We start from the raw sequence: 674 nt of genomic DNA, 5'->3' as shown, positions 1-674 counted from the left end.
GAGACTGGCAAGGGGGGCAAGGGGGCGCCGCTCGGGTGGGCGGGGATGGTGAGGGGCACTGGGGGGCCGGGGAGTGGCGCTGCGACAGCGGTGAGTGCCTCTGGCCTGGAAGAGAAGCAGGACCAGGTCAGGGGACAGTGGTGAGGAGAGATGTCAGAAATGGGGAGCCAAAGGCTTGCCTGCGACCAAAGCCCACCCACTCTCCCCTACCAACGCGAGTGAAAAAGGACCAGGCACAGGAAAAGAAGCAGAGGGTGGCCCCAGGATGCAGGATGGTAGCCATAGCTCCCCTCACCTCGGGGTCTGGCCTGGCCTCCCCTCCCTGCCCCATCTCACCACCACTCCGGGCCTGCTCCTGCAACAGAGTCCTCAAGATCCTCCCCTGCAGAGAACTCAGCTCCCTGAGCCGGCCCAGCTCCTCTGTCAGCTCGGTGTAAGCCAGCGCCAAATTCACTCTGAAAGATACCCCAGTCCCCTCGGGTCACAGCTTGACCCCAGCCTGCCCTGACCCTGAGGTCAGAGGGCAAGAAGCAGGGAAGAGGAGGGGGCATGTGGGTTTACTGTCACAACTGTGGAGCAAAAACTGGCTCTGCCCCAGCATCTGGCCCTCTCCTCCCCTCCAGGGCCCTGCAGTCCAAGTGCAGAAATCTTCTTGGGCTTTAAAGTCCAGGTTA

The 674-nt window shown here is 62.5% G+C and overlaps 1 protein-coding gene across 1 annotated transcript in view; it reads right to left on the bottom strand.

The window, feature by feature from the left end:
• Window positions 1–674, bottom strand: part of TBKBP1 (TBK1 binding protein 1) — a 15,832-nt gene that overhangs the window by 2,332 nt on the left and 12,826 nt on the right. Inside the window, exons 8-9 of the mRNA XM_015599108.2 lie at window positions 337–455; window positions 6–105 (exon numbers count right to left, since the gene is read on the bottom strand). Coding sequence (XP_015454594.1) covers window positions 6–105; window positions 337–455 — 219 coding nt within the window. The remainder of the gene's footprint in view (window positions 1–5; window positions 106–336; window positions 456–674) is intronic.

This window comes from Pteropus alecto, unplaced genomic scaffold (genome assembly GCF_000325575.1).
Source record: "Pteropus alecto unplaced genomic scaffold, ASM32557v1 scaffold98, whole genome shotgun sequence".
NCBI lineage: Eukaryota > Metazoa > Chordata > Mammalia > Chiroptera > Pteropodidae > Pteropus > Pteropus alecto.
Note: the sequence above shows the minus strand (reverse complement) of the source record. Positions and strands in the feature narration are given on the sequence as shown.